Raw genomic sequence first — 19,577 nt, 5'->3', positions numbered from 1 at the left:
CGGGATAAATAACCATGAAAACAATTTATTCAGTTTAGAGGTTTACACATCATTATAATCACAGAGCCCGCTTCACTTGAATTGTCCACTTGATGGCGCAGTAGAGCAAATGAATCATCACAATGCTTCGAACCATGAGTCGACCAATTGGGTTGAAAGCCTCAGTTCATCATGAGGCTTCATCTCACCATCACTAGTATCCAGAGTCGTACGTAGTGAGGTGGTAAAATTATTAACAAGATAATAGACCTCTGTTGGAGTAGCGTTCAGATAGCTGCTCTGCTCTATGTTGGTACAGGGCATTGAAGATGATAACAGTGGGTGGATTATATTCTTAAACTTAGATACAGTGCTTTTAGAAAGACATCTACTGTGATAAAGTCTACTCTCCACTGCTGTGTAATCAATTATTGTAAATGTAATCAGGAAATGATCAGACAGGAGAGGGTTTTCAGGAAACACTGTTAAATGTTCAGTTTCTATGCCATATGTTAAAACCAGATCTAGAGTGTGATTAAAGTGGTGGGTGGGTTCTTTTACATTTTGAGAGAAGCCAATTGAGTCTAATAACAGATTAAATGCCATGTTGAGGCTGTCATTTTTAGCATCTACATGGATGTTAAAATCACCCACAATAATTATTTTATCTGAGCTCAGAACTAAATTAGATATAAAGTCTGAGAAATCAGACAGAAACTCTGTGTAAGGCCGAGGTGGACGATAGATGATAACAAGTAAGACTGGTTTCTGAGTTTTACAGCTGGGGTGGACAAGGCTAAGCATCAGGCTTTCAAATGAATTAAAAGTCTACAAGTATCTCCAGATGGTTAAAACATCTTCTATGAGCCCTGGCTGGATATAACAGGCTGTGCAATATTAAATCTCTGACAGCATGCTGGGAGTTTCTAAAAATGACTGCCAGTAATTGCATGCAAACATACACACAGCTGGAAAAACTTCTCAGATTGGAGTTGTAAAGGAATACTTGGAACATATATTTGAAGGAACAGACTTTATTCCATTCAACAGGTGTTACGTCCCCACATGAAAGCTAGGCAAAGAGGGTGGGGGACAGTAACAGTCGGATCCAGGTTGAAATGAAAAGGATGCCAGAGGTGTTTAACACGAAATAAATCTTTATTATAATCAATTAATCCAATAATCATATAAACAGTAACAACAGAAAGAGACAGCACCGCTGCTTTAATGATAAATCAGACAGGTCAACCCAACGAGATGGTGACCACTTCAACAAAGAAAACAACTATAAGGCTTCAACAGAAAAAGACAGCAACGCTGCTATTAGAAATAACCAGGCAGGCCAAACCAAATAATGGAGGCCGCCGTCACTTAAGCAAACATCATCACTTAAGCAAAACCACTGCCCAGTTGAGCTACTCACAACAAGCCACGCACGGTGGGGCTGGTCACACACATGCAGCAGGCCTTTTCCACACCTGGACCAGAATCACACACTGCCCAACACAGAGGAAATCCACCAGAAGCCTCTCCCACCTCCACACTGCTCTCCTCCAGCTTATATCACCTCTGAGGGTAATTGGTGGTCAACGAGGGCAAATGAGCAGCAGGTGTGTCCTAAAGGAGAAGGCAGGGGCAGAGAGAAACAAGGGGTGGGGCAATAAAGAAGGAGGAGGAGAGGGAGAGGACAACACCATGCCCACACACTCCCACAGCCTCACAGGATGTAACATCCCCCCCCCCTACATTCACACTATACGAAACACAGAACAAACGCATCACTATGCGCTGCGCGAGAGTGCATCAGCCACCAGATTCTCAGTCCCTTTCTTGTGTTGGATAACCAGATCATAATCCTGCACCAGCAATGCCCAGTGCATGAGTCGCTGGTTGTGGTTGTACATACTTTGGAGGAATGTAAGGGGATTGTGATCTGTATACACCGTTACTGGAAAGGAGCTAGAGCCCACATACACAGTGAAGTGCTGCAAGGCCATCAGCAGCGCCAGAGCTTCTTTTTCTATGGTGGAATAGTTTAGCTGGTGGCACTTGAACTTTACAGAATAGTAGCAGACTGGGTGACACACACCCTCTGCGTCATCCTATAACAGAACCGCACCAACTCTGGTGGCACTGGCGTCAACTTCCAGTTTGAAAGGCTGAGAGAAGTTGGGGGCTGCCAGAACCAGGGACTGCAAAAGAGGGATTTTGCAGACTCAAATGCATGCTGGCATTCCCCTGACCCCTCAAAAGGGATTTTGGGGCTACATAGCTTTGTCAAAGGGGCCACAACTACCGCAAAGTTCTTACAAAAACAGCGATAGTATCCAGTCATGCCCAAGAACCGCTTTAGCTCCCGCCTAGTGGTTGGGGCCAGGTAGCTGAGGACAGCCTCGACTTTTGCCTCTATCGGGCGAACCTGCCCGAAACCCACCTGCTTTCCCAGGTACGTGACTGTCGCTTTGGCAAACTCGCACTTAGCGAGATTTAGCGTTAACGAGGCTTCGGCCAACCACTGGAACACTCATCTTAGGCTAGCCACATGCTCTTCCCATGTGTCCGTGTATATCACTACATCATCCAAGTACACATTACACCGAGGCACATCCCCCAACACTAGCTGCATTAAACGCTGGAATGTGGCCAGAGCATTTTTCATGCCAAACGCCATCACGGTGTACTGCATGAAATGGTCCGGTGTGACAAATGCAGAAATGTCAGAGGCTCTGCGGGTCAAAGGCACCTGCCAATACCCTTTAAGAAGGTCCAGTTTGGAAATGAATTTAGCAGGACCTATATTGTCAATGCAATCCTCCATACGAGGAAGTGGAAAAGAATCGGAGACAGTCACTGCATTTACCTTCTGGTAGTCGGTGCAGAAACTTGGGGTGCCATCAGACTTGGGCGTAAGCAAAGACGGGGAGCTCCAAGGGCTGTGGCTCGGTTGTGCCAAACCGTTCTCTACTAAGTAACTGACTTCCTTCTTCATCACCTCGCGCTTTCCCATGGGGCAGCGTGCTGTTTGATTGGGGTTGCATCACCAACATTGATATCATGTTCACAAACACTAGTACGCGAGGGCACATCACCAAAGAGAGAACGGTAGGAGTGCAGCAGGCTAAGCACATCTTTGCACTGTGAAGGGGACAGATGAGACAAGTGGGCCGTTACCTCGGCTAAGTATGCTGAATTTGCCAACCGCCCACACTGTTGTCCCTCAGAAAGCATATGCAGATCGTCATCAGCACTGGCCTCTACGCTCAGCACGGCAGCAGAGACAGAACTGGGGGTTGCTACGCTGGCAACAGTCTCATGGGTTTCCCTATCATGGTAGGGTTTCAACATGTTGATGCGGCACAGGCGAGATTTCCTCCTGCGTTCTGGGGTACTGAGGACATAATCTGTCTCGGAAACCTTCCTAACTATAACATACGATCCCGCAAAACGGGCCGAAAGGGCAGAACGAGGCACTGGCAGCAACACTAGGACTTTTTCTCCAGGCTGAAAATGTCTTTTCACAGCATTCCTGTCATACCACTTCTTCATGCTTGCCTGGGATGTACACAGGGCCTCTTTTGCTAGTGTGGTAGCATGTTGCCATCGATCCATACACATCTTCACAAATTCTGCCACGTCAGTTTTTGGAACACCCCCGCTAAGGAACCTCTCTTTCAGCATCTTTAGCGGGCCCCGCACATCGCGGCCAAACACAAGGGTAGCTGGGCTGAACCCTAAGGACTCCTACTTAGCATTGCGTATCGCAAACAGCACAAAGGGGACACCCTCATCCCAACTTCTGCCCGTATCATGGCAGTACTTTTTCAGCATGGCCTTAAGTGTTTGGTGCCAACGCTCAAGTGCACCCTGTGACTCTGGGTGGTAAGCACTGGACACGGAATGAGAAATGCCAAGGGAGATTCAAGTCTGTTTAAATGCTGGGGATAAGAAGTTAGTTCCCTGGTCTGTTTGCACTGTTTTTGGGAGACCAAAGGTGGTAAAAAATTAGATTAGCGGCTTAGTAACGTTTGCAGTGGTGATCCTCCGCAGAGGAATTGCTTTGGGGAACCGCGTGGACAAGCACATTATGGTCAATAAAAAGTGATTACCTGCCCATGTTCTTGGCAACGGACCAACACAATCGACCAAAACGTGTTCAAATGGCTCACCAACAGCAGGTATTGGACATAGTGGGGCGGGGGGCACAGTTTGGTTTGCCCACCAGTTGACACGTGTGACAAGTATTACAATACTTTGCAACATCTTCATTCATTGCCGGCCAGAAGAAGTGCTGCAGAATACGATCATATGTTTTAGTTATCCCCAAATGTCATGGGAATTTGGGCATGAATGATCATGGGCTAATTGTAGCACATGCTGACGCAAACTAGCCGGGACCACTATCTGTTGGACTACACTCCAGTCCTCCCCTGGCTTTGAGGTCCACCTGCGCATTAACAATCCATCACAAACAAAAAACGTCTGCTTCCGGTCTCCTGTCGGACCATCACACTCATCTATGGCGGCAAAATATTTAGCTAACGACGGGTCCTCTTTCTGAGCGATAATAAGGGCCTCCCGTGTGAGGAGAGGGGGGGCTGCGGGTTTAGGAGCAGGCTCAGCTACTTCTTGAGCCAGTTCCTTGGCATCAGGACCCACCCCCTCCTCGGAGGGCATCACATCCTTTTCCAAAATAGAGCCGACCACTGACTCTGACAAGTCAACCACTTCTCCCTGCCGATGGGCGTGTGACCGGGTGAGAACACCTACAGGAAATACATCCGGGTGCTGCCGGCTTAAAGCATCTGACAAAGGACTTGGGTCAGGAGTCTTTTTGACCTCTGGGGTAGGATAAACCTTCCCACCTGCAATGTCATTGCCCATTATAAAATCCACGCCATCAATCGGGAAGCAAGGACACACAGTCACAGGAAAAATACCACTCTCACAGCCTCACATGATGTAACAACAGGTTAATTATACAATACGGGATTATCAAGAATAGCTTTTTATAAAAGCAACAAATTAAATCTTTAGCTAAAAAAATGTTCCTTAGGGTGGGCACTGAACAGCATCCAGGAACTGCTTAATCAGCCTCATGTCTAGTGCTAGTTCCCACTTTTAATGCAAACATAGGTTTTAAAGCTTTGTCAAAACCTTTTTTTACATTTACATAATTTTGTCTGTGAGGTTTCCTTCTTCACACCTGCACCGAGGATGTGCCGACTCAGACTCCTGATTATGTAAAGCAGAGATGTTGAAAAGATGAGAAAGCTCCATCAAGGACACAGAAACTGTTAGTGCCCACTCGGTTCTGTGAAACATCACCTCAGTCAGAGTCAACACCAGGAAATCCAAAATAACTACATCAGTTCTCATTTGTTCGTCTCAGTCCTGTGATAATTTTTCAAATCTGATCCTTACTGTGCTCTCCTTTGTTCTAAAGAAAACACAACACGGCTCCATTTACAGCAGAAAAACTCATGATGAGTTTACAGTCTGACTTTAATGTGTTTCTACACATGCTTGTCCTCTGGTCATGTGATCATGTGGTTTGTAGGGACGTTCCTCTTCCTCAGAGGATCCACCTGTGCTTCCTCTCCTCTCTCCTCCACCTGTTACAGTGAGGGAACGCCCTCCATGATGGAGGAGCTGCTGGAAAGTGCTGAGAGTTTCCTCCAGAGTGAGACCTCTGTCACAGTTCAGAGGATCTACGGCAGCAGAGACCTTCATGGACACTAAAAGTCTCAAACACACAACAACAACATCACACTGACTCCACTCTGACATCACTGATCAATAATCAAAGAACACACAGATCAAACTGATTGATCAGCCATCAGAGGAGTCGGATCAATGGAGCTGCTTCTGTTCCTGATGTCCCCTGTTTGATCCTGGACCTGAACTCTCCCTGCAGAGGAGACACAAGACAGTAAGACACACACACACACACACACACACACACACACACACACACACACACACACACACACACACACACATAGACAAACAAACCTTTGACTTTGAGATGCACAGTTTTATATCTAAATGGTCCTTTCCTCCTGACTCCACATCTGTATTCTCCCCTGTCTCTCTCTGTGGGGTGTTTCAGGGTCAGACTGAGGTCTCCAGTTTTCAGCAGGTCTTCATTCATCTTCGTTCGGTCTCTGTAAATCACTTCCTGTTCTCCAGGCTGGTCAGAGCCGTTTTTATACACGTGGACCTTCCTGTATTCAGGTTCATAGCATTCCCACCTCACTTCAGCATCTTCAGGCAGGTTTTGTGTGGTTCTGAAGGGCAGCTGGACAGACTCCGCCCCCTCCTCCACCTCCACCTGACAGACTGAGAGGACAACAAACACAACATGAGCTGTACAAAGTGTGATTGGTGTTTACAGAGCAGCATCATGTGACTCTTGTTCTGCACTAAATGAAGCGATGGAGTGGCGCCTCCTTCAGGCAGAGAAACAGCTCATGGAGAGAAATAATTATTAGAGCAAAAACAAGAGTGGAGCTGCAAATAAGGCCGAGAGGAACGCTGCAGAAAACTGTTCATGTGTGAATTCATAACTTCATAGATTTCTTTGAGCACTAAAATCAGAGCTGCTTCTATTTCTAATATGACAGCTGTACATTAGAGCTGGAACACTTTAAATGTGAGCAATAAAAACATGATACTCTACAAGTGCATTCAGCTCTGACACTGTCACATCATGAAGGAGACGTGGAAATCACTTTGTTACACAAATCAAAGTCAAATCAATTCTATTGATGGAATATTGTGTGATCAATAGACTGATCAGTTTCTAATCTGTCACCTATCAGCTGGAAATCCAGCAGTGTCAAACAGACTGGGCAGCAGATTAGGACCAAACACAAACACACTGAGACTTTTTCTTCAGCAGTTGCAGGTAAACTGCAGCAACAATGCGACTCAGACAGTTTCTCTATAACTGCAGGGCTTCCTGCGCTGCTGTTAGTCAGATACGGATCAACAGGTTGTGGATAGAAAGCAGATTCCTTCAGCAGAGGATCCAGATCACACTTGAAGCATGTCGTCGGGAAAACCATCAGTGAAAATGGGACACTTTGAGCCGATTTGAGCCTCAAACTCTGAACATAACCTGCTGCAGACCAGCTGATGTGTTCAGTTACCATGGTGAGGAATTTCACAATAAAGGAGGCGTACGCTCTGTCTTTTCCCGGCCCGACGCTCTGGGACATTTTAGACAAGTTTCCTGGCAGAATACGATCCCGTGCGGAGGCCGACACCATCCTTATCCACATGGACACAAACCGGATTCCAAACAGCGCTCCCACTTCCTCAAACTGGACTTTGTGTGTCTTTGTGAGGCTGTGAAACAAGCCCACCGTAGTGTTTGTATCTCCGGCCCCACTCCCACTTGTGGCCGTGGGGCGTTTGGGCGGCTGCTCGGCCTCCACACCTGGCTCTCCTCTGTGTGTGACTCCCACAGCCTGGGCTTTAGAGACAACTTCGATGTTTTCTGGGACAGGAGGCATCTTTCTGCAGCAGATGGGCTCCACTTCAACCAATCAGGAGCCAGATCCTCTCTGCTAACATATCATATGGAGTCCAGCAGGAAACACTCCATCAAGTACCTGTCCACACCTGCCCACACCTGCTGACCGCTCCGTCACTGACTGACGTCCCCCAGGTCCTAGTCCCTACCATCTCAGTTCCACTCTAAACACTAATACATGTTCAGCTGGACTCGGAGCCTCTGAAGACATTTTGGATGTTCCAGTCATGATAACTAACAGGACAGTTTGTGCAAGGTGGAGAAAATCTGCTGCATCATCCCATTGATGAAGCATTCAGCTCCACACCATCACTGCTGCCCTTCACTATTCACTCACCCACCTAGAAAACACAAACTCATACATCAGGGTACTTTTTGTTGATTACAGCTCCGCCTTCGGAGGTTGCGTCCTCAGCCCCATCCTCTACACCCTGTACACTCATGACTGTGTCACCTCCAACAAAGATAACATTATTTTGAAGTTCGCATCACTGGAGGGGACAAAGTGGCTTATAGGAGAGAGTTGGTCAGTTTCATGGTCATGGTGTGAGGACGACAACCTCAAACTCAACACTGACAAGACAAAGGAGGTGATAGTGGGCATGAGGAAGAAGAGAAGGCCTCACCAGCCACTGTTTATCCAGGGCCTTGGAGTGGAGAGGGTGAGCAGCTTTAGGTACCTGGGCGTCTACATCTCTGAGCACCTCACCTGGACACCGAACACCACACAGATGGTCAAGAAGGCTCAGCAGCGGCTGTATTTCCTGAGGAGGCTGAGGAATTTTGGTATGTCGGCCAAAATCCTCAGCAGGTTCTCCAGCTGCATTGTGGAGAGCATATTGACCAGCTGCATCACTGCATGGTACGGCAGGACTACTGCTATGGACCAAACGCCTGCAGAGAGTGATAGCAACTGCGGAGAAGATCACCAGGACTCCACTGCCCTCTCTGCAGAGTTTCTACCATTGAGTCCAGAGGAGAGCTGCCAACATCCTCAAAGACCCCACACACCCCCAACACCCACTGTTCACACTTCTGCCCTCGAGACAAAGGTTTAGAAGTGTGAAATCCAGAACATCCAGACTCACTAACTCCTTCTTCCCCACTGCCATCAGACTCTTGAACAGCTGACCTATTTTTGAACAGTAATAATAATGTTTTTTGCACATCAGGACATCCTGCATATTAAACCACCATATTAAGCTACAGCTCTTTGCACACATCTATGTTTCACATTTCCATATTTTGTCTCCTCTTTCTGTCCTTATTTATTTATTTGTACTATTTGTATTTATATGTTCATTCTTATTGTATATATTAATCGGCATCTGTAGGTGGACAGCAGAGAAAGAATTTCATTGCACAGAGAAATGCCCTTTTCTCTTGTGACACATGACAATAAACACTTTGAATCCTTGAATGAGATCTATCTAGGAGACATCAGTAATATCAGGTTTGTGTAAGCCGTCCTGTAGAACGCTTACGTACAGCTGCTTCTGTCTCTGATTTCTGAGTATCTCTCAGCTTCAGCTGGGACTCCACCCAGGTGTTGGTTGGTTGACATTTGACAACATCCAAATGACTGGATCAAAGTGTTTCAATGATCTCAGCAGCTTTAAAATTATTGATATCTATACGTTTACATTGATTTGGACTAAACTAACAAAACTATTGATTTGATCCAAACTCAAATCATGCCAGAGGCTTTTATTTTGAAGTTAGGATAATTTTTAATGGTCTTCTTAGTCTGTTCATTTAAACACACAGTTGCTCCGCCTGACATTTTTGGCTTTTAGATCAAAACATCTGAGAATTTATTTTATTTGACTGAACTGAAAATAGATTCAAACTAAAAGCTTTTAGAGAATAAACTCCTACCATGACCTGTGACCTTTGACCTATATCTACAGCACTGACCTCTGACTTCCAGCTCTACTTGTTTCATCATCAGGATGTTTCCCTCCCTGCTGTAGACGGTGCAGGTGTAGGTCCAGTTGTCTCCATCTGTGGGGTATTTCAGGGTCAGACTGAGGTCTCCAGTTTTCAGCAGGTCTTCATTCATCTTCGTTCGGTTTCTGTAAACCTGGTGCTGTTCTTCAGGCTGGTCAGAGCCGTTCTCATACACGTGGACCTTTGCGTTGTTATCCTTCCACTCCACTTTAGCGTCTTCAGGCAGGTGAAGTGTGGTGTTTAAGGGCAGCTGGACAGACTCCACCCCCTCCTCCACCTCCACCTGTGGGACTGAGAGGACAACAAAGCACAACATGAGCTTGGATGGAGACATTTGTGTTGACTCTAACAGGCTGAATGCTGATGCTTCACTGGGAGAAGTACACTGCACTGCATTAGAAAAACTGCTGCTTTCAAGTGCAGAGCAACAAACTATTTGAACTGATCCAACTTTATTAACACAGACAAAGATTTGTGGATCAGCTGCTGTTGGCTGCTATAGGACCTTTGACCTGTATCTACAGCACTGACCTCTGACTTTCAGCTCAACTTGTTTCTTCAGCAGGATGTTTCCCTCCCTGCTGTAGACGGTGCAGGTGTAGGTGTAGTTGTCTCCATCTGTGGGGTATTTCAGGGTCAGACTGAGGTCTCCAGGTTCCAGTAAGTTTCTCTTCATCTTTGTTCGGTTCGTGTATTTATCGTCCTGTTCTTCAGGCTGGTCAGAGCCGTTCTCATACACGTGGACCTTTGTGTATGAACTGATCTTCCACTCCACTTTAGCATCTTCAGGCAGGTGAAGTGTGGAGTTGAAGGGAAGCTGGACAGACTCCACCCCTGAATCCACCTCCACCTGGGGGACTGAGAGGACAACAAAGTAAGAAACACAGTCTGAGTGTTTCTGTCACACTCACTTCATCACACAGCTCAGTTTGACAACATTTGGAAGAATTTGATAGAAGCGTTCCTTTAGTAAAAGCACCAAGAAAACACCATGAAAACACCTCACTACACACAAAACTGCAGTACTGGCAAATTGTACATAAAGTATGAAAAGTCAAAGTACTTATTGTGCAGAACAATGTTCCCATCAGTGTTCTATGGATCAATATTACTGCTGCACATGTTTAAGGCTGAGCTCATTTCAAATCCTTTCTATTGTGTTGAATCTGCAGTAATGCATCATATTCTATAAAATCATATGTTTGTAGTGGCTGTCCTGTGAGGACCACGTATCTCTAAATAAACAGCTGTTAATGAGCTCACAAACACAGGCCTACAGCTGGATTTGAAAAAGTCCATTCAATAGAAAATCAACAATCACAGCTGGACTCACTACCCCATTCATACAAAACTGCTCAAAGACGTCCTGACATTAATTCATGCTTCAAATCATATGATCAACCTATCTCTAATAATTTGCTATTTACCACAGGCCTTCAAGCTGACAGTAGGTAAAGCGTTACTTAAAACGTCATCTCTAGACCCAGTGGTCTTAGCTAATTATAGGCCAATCTTCAACCTTCCATTCATATCAAAATATTCTATTAGAGCGATTAGAACATGCTGTAGGTATTACAGGTATTGCACTGCAGTGGTTTGTATCATATCTATCTAATATACTCCAATTTGTGCATGTAAATGACACACTGAGGTCTATTATGGTGTTCCACAGGGTTCAGTGCTAGGACCAATTCTGTTTACATTATACATGCTTCATTTAGGCAGCATCATCAGAAGGCATAGCATATGTTATGAGCTGTGGAGATGACACCCAACTCTATCGTTGCTAAACTCTAAATCCATCTCACTAACAGACATTATTCTCTGCTAACCTTATCCATGTTTACAGCTCGTGGTTAAATGCCAAAAGGTCAACTCCACATCCCTCCCACACAGTCTCCTGATTGGTCTGAATGTTCTTGATTGGCTCACCATCAGCCAATAAAATCTCATGTACAGAATTACAGTATTAGTTAGGAAACTACATGCTGCTTTCAAGTGCAGAGCAACAAACTATTTGAACTGATCCAACTTTATTAACAGTGATGAAGATTTGTGCATCAGCTGCTGTTTGCAGCTATAGATATAATCCATCTGATGTGGAGAACTACATGTGACACTTTGATGCAGCCATGAATCTGACTGATTTCTTTCCATTTTCAAAGGTTTATGCATCAGTTAAAGTCCTTAAAAAGCTCAGAAATAAAGAGAAAGGTTGGTTAAAGCAAAGAGAGGCACTGGCAGCATTGAAGACACTAAACAAGAGAAACAGATCAGAGAACATCAGACTGAATAAGTGGAATAAAGTGAAACAGAAAACTAACGCTCCCTAAGAATGGAGCTGTCAGAGGAAGAGAGCAGCAAACTGAAAGTCTCTGTTAGCTGCAGAGCTCTGAAACTTCACACAGCTTTGGATGATAACATGGAGAAAGGATGTGGAGATGTTCACAGTTCTGCTAGAAATCATCTTCTAGTTATTGTGACTCACATGACTGATTATAGATGAGGACCAAAGAAGGTTTTTACTGAGATTTGAACTGACTTAGCTTAGCCTGTGTTTTAGCCACATGCTAAACAAACACATGTTCAGAAACTAGAAGATGTTACCTTTCAGATGAAGTCTCACACATGAACTTTGCTCCTACAGTTCATCTGCTGAAGCTTTTACATTTGAGTGGAAATTAAATAAAAACTAAAACAGCCACAAACATCAGACATGCTAACACTGTAACATTATTGGATGGAGCCCACTGAGACTGAACCATCATCATGAGTCTGACCTCTGACCTTTGACCTGTATCTACAGCACTGACCTCTGACTTTCAGCTCCACTTGTTTCTCCATCAGGATGTTTCCCTCCCCTCTGCAGACGGTGCAGGTGTAGGTGGAGTTGTCTCCATCTGTGGGGTGTTTCAGGGTCAGACTGAGGTCTCCAGGTTCCAGTAAGTTTCTCTTCAAGTTTGTTCGGTTCTTGTATTTATCGTCCTGTTCTTCAGGCTGGTCAGAGCCGTTCTCATACACGTGGACCTTCCTGTTGTTTGCATCCTTCCACTCCACTTTAGCATCTTTAGGCAGAAAAACTGTGGTTTTGCAGATCAGCTGGACAGACTCCACCCCTGAATTCACCTCCACCCAGGTGACTGAGAGGACAACAAAGCACAACATGAGCTGCAGTGAAGGTTACTAATGTTCTCCTTATGACCTGTTACAGAGGACTTATTTCTGTGCTTGTCCTGTTAGACCTCAGTGTAGACCACAACATTTTACTACAAAGACTAGAACACACCAGAGTTATTAACGGAAATTCACTGCAGTGGTTTGAATCACATCTGATAGATTTATTTATAGTTTATGTAAATGAGGAGTTTTCGTCACAAACAAAAAATTTTCATAGATTTGTATGATTGCCATGCAGATGATACACCTTCGATTTTTATGATTAACACCTGTTAAATCAGTTACAGGCGTGTTTTAAAGAGACAATCTCCTGGATGATCTCTAATTTACTGCTTCTAAATTCATCAAATTGATCCTGGACCTGTACATAACTAGAACTAACACACACATATATGTGTTTTTTAAATGATGTCAGTGACCACTGAGTGATCTCTGCAGTCAGACAGTTAACATGAAAACTGGAACAGAATCCACCTCATTACTGATGTAGAGCTGGCATGGAAATATTTTAATGATGTTTTGATAAGAATTATAAATAAACATGCCTCCATCATTAAATTTAGAGTAAACTACAGGAATAATACTTAATTTTGTCCCTAGAGTTCTTCAGAAATCATTAAACCTTCTAAATTTTTAAAAAAAGCTAAATCAGAGTACTAGCTCTGAAAAAACATTAAACATCTTAATGATCCTAAACAATTCTGGAAAATAATAACATCTTATTACAGGAATATAACCACCAAAATACCAGATTTTGTTTTAAAAGACTGATGTACTTTACTGAAAAATGTAATATTTTAAGTGCTTTATACATTTTGTTTCTTCTGGGTCTTTATTTGAATGTTTTTATCAGAGTTCAAACAGCTTAATGAACAGGAGGCTCTCTCTGTTCTCAAACTCAGTCTGTGCTTCAGGCCTTCAGCTTTTCTCCTCTGAATCCTTAAATCTGTTGGATCCCAATTAATCCCAATGAATCTGCAGGACCAAATCAACCTGAACCTTATTTTCTTAAACTGGCTGCAGATTTTATAACAGAATCACCAACTTGTAATTTTAGTTTTAGTCTTTTGAACACTGAGATCCCTGAAATATGGAAATGTACTAATGTTCTCTCTTTGATGAAAAGAGGTGATGTTAATAACTACAGGCCCATATCTAAATACTGTGTTTAAGTTTACAAAAGCTTATTATTGAACAACCCTAAGAATTTTACAAATTAATTATTTCCCAACATCAGGATTCAGTAAACAACACAGCACAATAACCGCTGCTATTAAAGTGGTGAACGACATCATTAATGCAATGGACTGAAAAAAATACTGAGCTGTTCTTTGTCTTGGTTTGTCAGAGGCTTTTGACACAGTTGTCCTGCCATTTTAGTAAATAGACCAAACAATATTGGTGTAGCTGTAAATGCTGTGAGTTGGTCATCAAATTATTTGTCAGCTAGAACACAGTGTGTCCAAAGGTGTTCCCCAGGGCTCCATATTAGGACCACTGCTCTTCTATGTATATAGATAAAAATGTTGCATTACATTTTTATTCAGATGAAGTGCAAAAACTTGAATTTCTGCAGTCTGCCTCTGATGTTGTTCAGTCCCATTTGATTCAAATTAAGTTGGCGTTAAATTCAGATAAATTCAAGTTCAAGTTATTCTCAAGTGGCAAAGACACTTCCTAAGAACAAAACCAGTCAAGGGATTAAAAATAAAAAATAGTCACATCTTATAAATATATAGGTATCGTTATAGATCTGTCATGGTCGTGGGTCAGTGACCCAGATGCAGACCATGACAAGATCATAATTTGTCATTTAAAGCTCACATTGAAAGGCTGCTGAGCTGAAATTTATACTAAGTTTTCTTTGAGGCATAAATGTTGTTTCTTCTCCAAATGAGTAAACACTTCATCTCTGTAACTTTTTACCTTTAGTGGATTACAGTGATCTGCTTCTATGAATGCACCTGGTCAATAGTTAAAGAGTTATTGGATTGAATAAAGAAGTTGGACACTTTCCATTATTGTGTTTTATATTTTATTACTGGCTGTGGAAGTCATGTATATCACTGTTCTCTGTATGCTGCTGCTAAATGTCCAACTCTGTATATCTGAAGATTTTCTCATTGGTTGATTTTTATCTATAAATCTCTGCTTGGGTTTGTTCTTTCTTATTTGTGTGTATTTGTGTGTCCTTAGAGTCAGAACAGAATTGGGGGAAAAAGCTTTTGAATAAGTTGCCACTGGAAAGATCTACAGAAGAAGTTTAAAGTCTATTTTAAAGAAGTGAGAGAATTGCTCCATTTGATCAGTGTGAATTTTGTTATTGCTGTTTTTATAATGACCTGTTATTTTATAAGATTCATGATTCATGTTTGTGTTGTGTTGTGTTTTTTCTGTATTATTGTGGAATCTATGACTTGAACCTTGAGGTGACCGTTGTTATGATTTGCACTATATAAAGCAAACTGAGTTCACAGATCAATGCAGTGAAGCACACACACTGTTTAGTAAAGTCATGTTGTGGAGCTGTTTCACTGATCAATGACTGAGTCTGAAGGAGGTTTTCTGACTTCTGGAACAAACCTGGAAGTTTCTCTTCAGCTCTCTGTATCAGCTGTTTGTAACTCTCAACTCTTTCAGCTTCTGGAACAAGTTTGTGTGAGCCACAGTCAAGGAGCCACCAGAGGACACCTGCTAACCATCAACATTGTGGGTAGTGTAGTAGGAGACACTCACCTGACATGAGATAGTGCCGGAAATAAAATAAAAGACCTCCAGAAACCACAAGAAGAACCAGGAGAACCAGGAGAGCTGTGCCCCAAGGAGGAAACTGTTCTGTGGAAAATTACAAAAACAACATGACCTTTGACCTCAGTCCTGCACTGTACTAACCTCTGTCCTGCACTGTATCCTGGTTTTTATCTACATCTCTGACCTTTGACCTGCAGCACTACTTTCTGTCTCAGGATGTCTTTGTCCCTGTAGATGGTGCAGATGTATCCTCCACCGTCTCTCTCTGTGGGGTATTTCAGGGTCAGACTGAGGTCTCCAGTTCTCAGCAGGTCTTTGTTCATCTTTGTGCGACCACAGTAAAGGTCGTCCTGGTTCTTAAATTGTTCACTTCCATTTGAATACTCATGGACCATCATGGTTTCTTGGTCAAATCTCGTCCACTTCACTCTGGTGTCCTCAGGCAGGTCAGGTGTTGTGTTGCATTGCAGGATGACAGATTCTGACCCTTCAATGACCTCCACCTCAACCTGTTGGTCTGAGAGGACAGTAAGCCAAAATATAAAAATTGCATCTGGAAAGTATTCCCAGTGCTTTACTTGTTCCACATTTTGTTATTCCAACATGGATTAATTTTCACCTCACACTTCTACACACACAATACCTGGGGATTCCCATGATGCACTGAGTTTTTCCTTTCCAGTCACCTTTCTCACTCACTATGTGTTAATGCAGAGAGGTCTATGTGTTAACAGACCCGGTCTATGTGTTAACAGGTCTATGTGTTAACAGACCTCTCTGCATTGAATCATATCTGTTATTAACCTCTGTCTCTCTTCCACAGCATGTCTTTATCCCGTTTTCCTTCTCTCACCCCAACCAATCACAGCAGATGGCCCCGCCCCTCCCTGAGCCTGGTTCTGCTGGAGGTTTCTTCCTGTTAAAAGGGAGTTTTTCCTTCCCACTGTCGCCAAAGTGCTTGCTCATAGGGGGACATATGATTGTTGGGTTTTCTCTGTATGTATTATTGTAGGGTCTACCTTACAATATAAAGCACCTTGAGGCGACTGTTGTTGTGATTTGGCGCTGTATAAATAAAATTGAATTGAATTGAACAATACCTCACAATGACAGGGTACTGTTTAAATGATTGCAAATTAAAAAAAAAAAAAATGAGAATAACATGCAATCACAAACTTTGCTCAGTGCTTTATTGAAGCAACTTTGGCAGCAATTACAGCCTTGAGTCTTTTCTCAGTATGGCAGCTATTTTTAGGCATTTTCTTTATTCTTCTTTGCAGACCCTCTCAAGCACCATCAGTGTCAGTGCAAAGGCATTGTCTAATCTCTCCAGAGATGTTTGATTGGGTTCTTGTCTGGGCTCTGGCTGGACCACTCAAGAACAAACACCACAAAGTGGTCCTAAAGCTCTCCTTTGTTATCTTGCCTCTATGTTCATTTTCCTGTTGGAAGATAAACCTTCACCCAGTCTAAGGTCCAGAGCACGCTGGAGCAGGTTGTAATCTAGGAGTTCTCTACACATTGGTGCATTCGGGAAAACCTTTAGTTCTTCCTCTGTAAAATGTCCCACAGCATGATGCTGCCACCACCAGTGGTGCCTGTTTTTTTCCAGACACGACACTTGGCATTCAGGCCAAAGAGTTCAATATTGGTTTCATCAGACCAGAGAATTTTCTTTTTAATGATCTGAGAGTCCTTCAGGGGCTTTTTGGCAAACTCGATTCAATACATACTGTCTCAGAGGTCTGCAGACAATTCCTTGGACTTCAAGGCTCGATTTGTGTTCTGACATGTACTGTCAAATATGGGACCTTATACAGACAGGTGTGTGCCTGTCCAAATCATGTCCAATCAACTGCATCGACCACAGGTGGACTCCAATCAAGAAACATCTGACATATTCTCAAAGGGAACAAGATTCAACTGAGCTCAACTTTTAGTGTCCCAGAAAAGGCTATAAGTACTTCTTACTGTCCATCTGTTAATTTTAGCTTTTTTAAATACACCTGGACAAATTTTAAGCAAATGTTTTTCCGTATTCATTATGGGGATTTTGTGCAGGTAGAATTTGGAGGTGAAAAACTGATTCCATCCATTTTGGAATAAGGCTGTTACATAACAAAATGTGGAAAAAAAGGAAGGGCTGAGAGTATTTTCTGGATGTTCTGTAACTAAAGAAGCAGATTCAGTCACATTGATTTTAATCATAGAATCGACCTGATCTGAGATCTGAGCATCTGTGTTACTGACCTCTGACTCTGCTGTCAGTTAAAATAAATATCAATAATAAAGTCATTAAAATCTCTATTCTGCATGATAAACTATCAGGACATATTGTGAGCCAAAACTGTGCCAGGTCTTCACAGTACTACTGTTAGTAATCACACTTAAGTAACAGTCATGTTGTGTTATTGTCTGTCCGTATTAGGCCTGTGAGGTGCTGGTTTTCCTGCACATGTAAGAATTTCTGGATCAAATCATCCAGATTTAGAAGATACACCAAAAATTGTACCAATAACATTCTATTTTCTTCTTCTTTGGTGTTCATGTTTTTATTTTTCCAGTGTGGTTGCATCTAGAAAATATTACCACTATTTTATCAGATTTCAGTACTAGAAAGATCTTTTCTGTTACTCTTTAGCTTGACCTCTGACCTTCATAATCACAGGTGTTGTATTTTGTACCTTTGACATGCAGCTGTATGTCTGCCAGTTTCCGTTCCTGTCTTTCATTTCTGATGGAGCAGGTGTAGATGCTGCTATCACTCATTTGAGGGTTTCTCAGAGTGAGGTTGAAATCTGAAGTGTCCAGAGCATCAGGCCTCATTGATGTGCGCCCTCTGTAACGCTGGTTTTGCCCTTTAAGATCATCTGTTTCCTCTCGTCGTAGGTGGACAGATTTGGGCTTGAGATCATTGCGAGTCCACAGCACTGTGGGATTTTCAGGTATAAAACCTGAGTACTTGCAAGGCAACAGGACAGATTTTTCCCCCTCATATACCTCCACCACCGGAGCCAGGGCATGCTGGGAAACTGGAAGGAGACACAAGCACACACAACAAAAACATGTTTATGTATTTGCAGTGGATTTTCTCCTCTCGTTTCAGAAAGTGTATGTAACCTAATGTAATTATGAAAAGTATTCAAACATGGATTCTTCCTATCCAACAAACACTGAAAGGACATCAAAGATGTTAAAGAAAACTGATTGATGACTGAACAACACTGAGGTGAAAGGAGGAAACCATCTCTTATTTATATCAGCATTTGGTTGAAAAATGAACACAGATACAAGCAGATCTGAGCCCAGACACCTTCTTTTTATGAGACAGCAGCGCTAATAATGACATCGCAGTCCATCAATTTTTAACACATAACCTCACCATGCAACAACATCAAATGAGGCAGAAACACAGTCACACACAGAGAAAACAGTTTATTAGTAAATAAACATCTTAGTGTTACAACATAGAAAAGTGTCACCACTGACAATGTTACACACAACTGGCAACACAACCAATTTTCATCTGTATCATTGGACAAGTTTTTTTTTTTTTTTTTTTTTTTTTGCCATAGTCGTTAATCTTGTCAAACGTCACTACTTTCTGGCAGGTTTGTGGTTCTATCAGTAAGAAACAGAGACGTCTGGAACACAGAGATAGTTCGTCTTAAACAGATATGAACTCAGCTGTAACCCTGTGAGCGCCCTGCATGAAGTCCCAGAGGGGGTTATAAGGAATAAAGTCAAGTAGAGTCAGTTTACATCCAGTAAACACATGTTAGACTTTATGTTGTCTAAAAGCACAAACAGCTGTGTCGTTGTGTTTGCATTCAAAGAGCGCTCTTACCGAGTATGAGGAGCAGGAGTGGCAGCAACATCTTCATCTCCAGTTAAAGTCCTGATAACAACAACACGCAGCTGCTGCTGCACTAAAACTTTTGGTCCTCTTACATTAGACAGAGAAAACCTGATAATTTCCTTTTGATCCTTCAAAATAAAATATTTTTATAGCAAATGACTTTCACAATTAAACTCAGAGGAGAAACAACATGCAGCGAGGATGTGTGGTGCTGTTTGAGTCATGTTTGAAGACATAACTTTGTTTGTTTCTTCAGTTTTTATGTATTAAAGTAAAAAAAAAAAACAGTTCTGAACACAGAGTCATAAAAAGAATATATATGCA

At 42.8% G+C, this 19,577-nt stretch overlaps 1 protein-coding gene across 8 annotated transcripts; it reads right to left on the bottom strand.

Annotated features, from left to right (window-relative positions):
- Nucleotides 1-1,118: 1,118 nt before the first annotated feature.
- Nucleotides 1,119-19,369, bottom strand: LOC146521071 (uncharacterized). Of its 8 annotated transcripts, XM_085154355.1 has the most exons (9): nt 19,242-19,369; nt 18,079-18,426; nt 15,579-15,911; nt 15,380-15,478; nt 12,280-12,606; nt 9,998-10,324; nt 9,434-9,757; nt 5,992-6,318; nt 1,119-5,887 (listed from the first exon to the last, which is right to left on the bottom strand). In XM_085154355.1, the coding sequence occupies exons 1-9, from the start codon at nt 19,276-19,278 to the stop codon at nt 5,796-5,798; spliced, it is 2,214 nt and encodes a 737-aa protein (XP_085010481.1). In that variant the 5' UTR covers nt 19,279-19,369; the 3' UTR covers nt 1,119-5,795. The 8 variants fall into 8 exon arrangements, with proteins under 8 accessions (XP_085010481.1, XP_085010483.1, XP_085010487.1 ...); XM_085154357.1 differs by having other exon boundaries at nt 1,119-6,318; nt 9,434-9,647; nt 10,212-10,324; XM_085154361.1 differs by lacking the exon at nt 9,998-10,324.
- Nucleotides 19,370-19,577: the final 208 nt, after the last annotated feature.

This window comes from Neolamprologus multifasciatus, chromosome 3 (genome assembly GCF_963576455.1).
Source record: "Neolamprologus multifasciatus chromosome 3, fNeoMul1.2, whole genome shotgun sequence".
Taxonomy (NCBI): domain Eukaryota; kingdom Metazoa; phylum Chordata; class Actinopteri; order Cichliformes; family Cichlidae; genus Neolamprologus; species Neolamprologus multifasciatus.
The sequence above is the reverse complement of the archived record's forward strand: the minus strand, read 5'-3'. Positions and strand labels throughout refer to the sequence as shown.